Source organism: Austrofundulus limnaeus, unplaced genomic scaffold, assembly GCF_001266775.1.
Source record: "Austrofundulus limnaeus strain Quisiro unplaced genomic scaffold, Austrofundulus_limnaeus-1.0 Scaffold123, whole genome shotgun sequence".
Taxonomy (NCBI): Eukaryota; Metazoa; Chordata; class Actinopteri; order Cyprinodontiformes; family Rivulidae; genus Austrofundulus; species Austrofundulus limnaeus.
In genome coordinates this window covers 1265655-1269110 of record NW_013952525.1, presented here as the reverse complement: position 1 = coordinate 1269110, position 3456 = coordinate 1265655, and the positions used below count along the sequence as shown (strand labels likewise).

The 3456-nt window shown below is 38.4% G+C and overlaps 1 protein-coding gene across 1 annotated transcript in view; it reads right to left on the bottom strand.

Moving 5' to 3' along the window:
- LOC106522219 (phosphofurin acidic cluster sorting protein 2) overlaps nt 1–3456 on the bottom strand; it is a gene marked incomplete at its 3' end in the record, with an annotated part of 79345 nt that overhangs the window by 58226 nt on the left and 17663 nt on the right. The window contains 1 exon segment of the mRNA XM_014015143.1: nt 1996–2404. Coding sequence (XP_013870597.1) covers nt 1996–2222 — 227 coding nt within the window.

Genomic DNA, 3456 nt, shown 5'->3' with positions numbered 1-3456 from the left:
ATATATATATATATATAAACAAACACCATAATGTCATCTTAGCAAGATTTGATACAAGGTCAATGGAAAACACAAAGATAAACAAGTGATACGTATCTAAGAATGACTGTTGTTAGCAAATCTTGTTCTGACTTTAATCATTCTATCTGCAGATGAACAGCATGTCATGAAAACTTAGGTCATTAAAGGATGTCATGAATTACTTGCTTAAACATAAAAGTATTAGGTCCATTACAATCCCATATGTGGTCTCCATCAAATTTATTAGTGATGCAGGTTTGTTTATACAGATTAACCTCTGTTCCCTGCCCACAATAACATATGAGCAGAAACTACGTAATAAGTCTATTTTAATGCTGCGCTCCAGCTGCAGCGGAACTTGAAGTTGTGAATAAAAAAGCTTTTCTATTTCTTGCTCTGAAGTAGGGACGTTAACATTTCATCAGCAGCTGCTGCCACTTTCATCCCAAACTGCTGTGATCAGATTGTGTAAAGTGCGTCTGCTTGTTATCTCCTCCAGCTTCGTTATTTCTACGAGTTTCAACAAAGCGTGCCGACGTCAGGTAGTTAGSTACAGCCTCGTCTTTGAGTTTTTAATTTTTGTTGATGCGTTTTGAAGAGAATTTTTTTTAAATAGGATGAAAGTAAATCACAGAGTTTTTCTAGTGACATAGTCATTGGTTGAGGAGCTTTGTTTACAAAACAGATATCTACATGGTTTTTAAATTGTTTTCATTTACTTACTTCCTACGACAGATTAAGTTGATTTGAGGCTGCAGTTTACCTTGTAATATTATTTTATACATTTTCTGCTATTTTTGCATTGGCTATTATTAAGTTTTATTAGTTTTTAGGATACAAGATGCTTCCTACAAAAACCAGAATGTGAATCTTTTCCTAAAATTTCATGGCGATGTCTTGAACAGTGAGGAAGTTATGAGCAAAAATAGAAAACAACAAGGTGAAATGATCACATTGGTTCTGCTGTGAACTCCAGCAAGAAAACAAGCTGATTTCAACTAAACAAACATCAATAACTTCCCTCAAACCTGAGATAACCACATGATTTTTGTGATATTTTGTAGGTTTTTAATGTTCTTTTGTAATCTGCTGTCAGATTTAATATCGTGTGGGATTTAAAAATGTGTCCACATCCTTATCTGAAGTAATAACGCAACAACAACAGCGCCCTACACCATTAGGGGTCGTTTCAGTTGATATTTTCGACTCGGAAGCTCGAAATTCCGACCTCCGAGTGGAACTAAAACGCACCATAAATGCAAATAGAACCGCTTTGTTTACATCGAGTGCATACCTGCATTTCAGAATTTACAAATCAATAAATATGGAAAACAACCCTTTCAAACTGCTCGGGATAACCTTGTTTTGATGTTCGACTTCATTCGCCCACATTAGTTGTGTTTATTTTGAACAGCTGCTAACAGAGGATGAAGGGGATTCCTGCCACTGAAATGCCTCGGACGGCATCCATCATGTCGCTGTATTTATAGACGGTTCTGGTGCTATAAGCRGACACGCATTCCGTGAATTCGATCAAACATTTAATTTTTTTTAAAAGTCCAATAAATAATGGCACGTACACGTTAAAGCTCTCTCTTCAAACTTTTGTTAGCTTATCATAACGATGGTAATATGCTTACAAGCCATAGGGGTAATTCTAAATAACAATGAGGCTGAAACTTTTACATTTTAGATTAACCAAATTATTAGAAGGTATCCTAAAATAATATGCAATGAAATGCATTTCGAACAAAACAGCAAATCGCTACATAGCGTTAGCATTAGCCACCTTGCTAGCAGCTAGCTAAGCCAGTGTTTGGGGAATGCGAGGCAGCGGGGAGACGAYCTGCCTCGCATAACTGTAAATGTGGGCGTTGTTCATCATTAAACATGATTTTATTTATMTTTTAATAAACGTGGTGTTTTGTAAACAATGCGGATAGTGGAAGTGTACAGTAGCGCAAACCGTGTTACCTGGGGACGCAGCTCGGGGARGATCGGTCTATCTCCCAGGTTGCGAAGAGGTTCATGGGCACGGGCATGCTACTGCCGGAGGAYCCCGAGCCCACGACCACAGCCCCGGCTAACGCTCCTCCGCCGGTCGGGGGCATCGTCGGCGCGGGTCCGCCGCTACCACCGCCGCCGCTCGGGTTCAGGAAAGCGGCCCGGACGCCTCCTCTCTCCACAGCCGCCGCCATCATCACCACGACCACTGCCTGGAAGCAGCTCTAGTTGAGTGTCGGACGAACGCGGGAGCCGCTGATCCCCTGCTCCGCTCGCTCCAGCTTCTCCGCTGTCCCTGCTCCCTCCACCGAACCGGGTTTACGATAGGCGGGGCGGGGCCTCTGCCAGCCGACAGGGGGCAGCACTGAGTCGAATAAGTCTAATTTTAAATAGGATACAAAGGCATTTGTTCAAGTACCCCTGGCTTTAAACAATTTATTACTGATGTCAAAATATTTCATTCATTGCTGTAAATGGAAAAAGGTAAAGCCTATCTTTAATGTATTTAAAAAACATCTTGTTGAACATTAATTGCTTTAAAACAAATGAAATGTAAGAATGCAAAGTCTCTATGGAATGGATTTGAAAATTTGAAAATATTTGMAAGACTTCTGATTGAAGTTGTATACAACTGTGTGAATGTGTATGATTTTTTTRCRTTTTMTTRATTTCTATTGTTTGCTCTGTTCTATCTTGTGCCTTGAAAATTTTATTTCACCTGTTTATTGTTGTTATATCCCTAAACATTTGTACACTTGAATTTATATTACAATAAAAAAAGTACCCCCGGCTGTGAATTACTCATGAGGAATTTTTCAGTTTTAATTTATGATTTTTAATTCCATATCCATTTTTGTACCTCTTATTCCAAACATGAGGCAACAAGTCCAAGGAGAAAAACCCTGACAGACCTCCCTCTCAACAAACTCAAGGCCTGTGGACCAAATGTGGCCCGCTACAGCCATTTATGTGGTCCGTGAGCACATCAAAAATACATGAATTAAATGTATTAAAATATAGAAAACTATATATTATTTATAGAAATATTATTTATAGAAAAATGTATTAAAACAMTTTTGATGTGCTCACGGGCCACATAAATTGCTCCGGGGGCCACAGTCCCTGCAGACCTGGCTCAGGTGCCGAACATCCAGCAGTTAGTCATTATGTAAATAAACCAAGTATTACAAAGATCTGTTACCTTTTAAATAGTTTATTTTGCTGCATTTAATCATGAATACAACATACAGAACCCTATGTAATAAATGTAGTGATAATAAAACAACAACAAAAACACAAATAACACATTCTACCTCCTATTTAATGCAAAAGTTATTGTGACATCTCTGACTTGCCAAATAATTAAACCAATTTTATTTTCATCAAAAAGAAAAAAAAATAAGTAGGTCCTCTGGATGGGTTCTTCTTTAG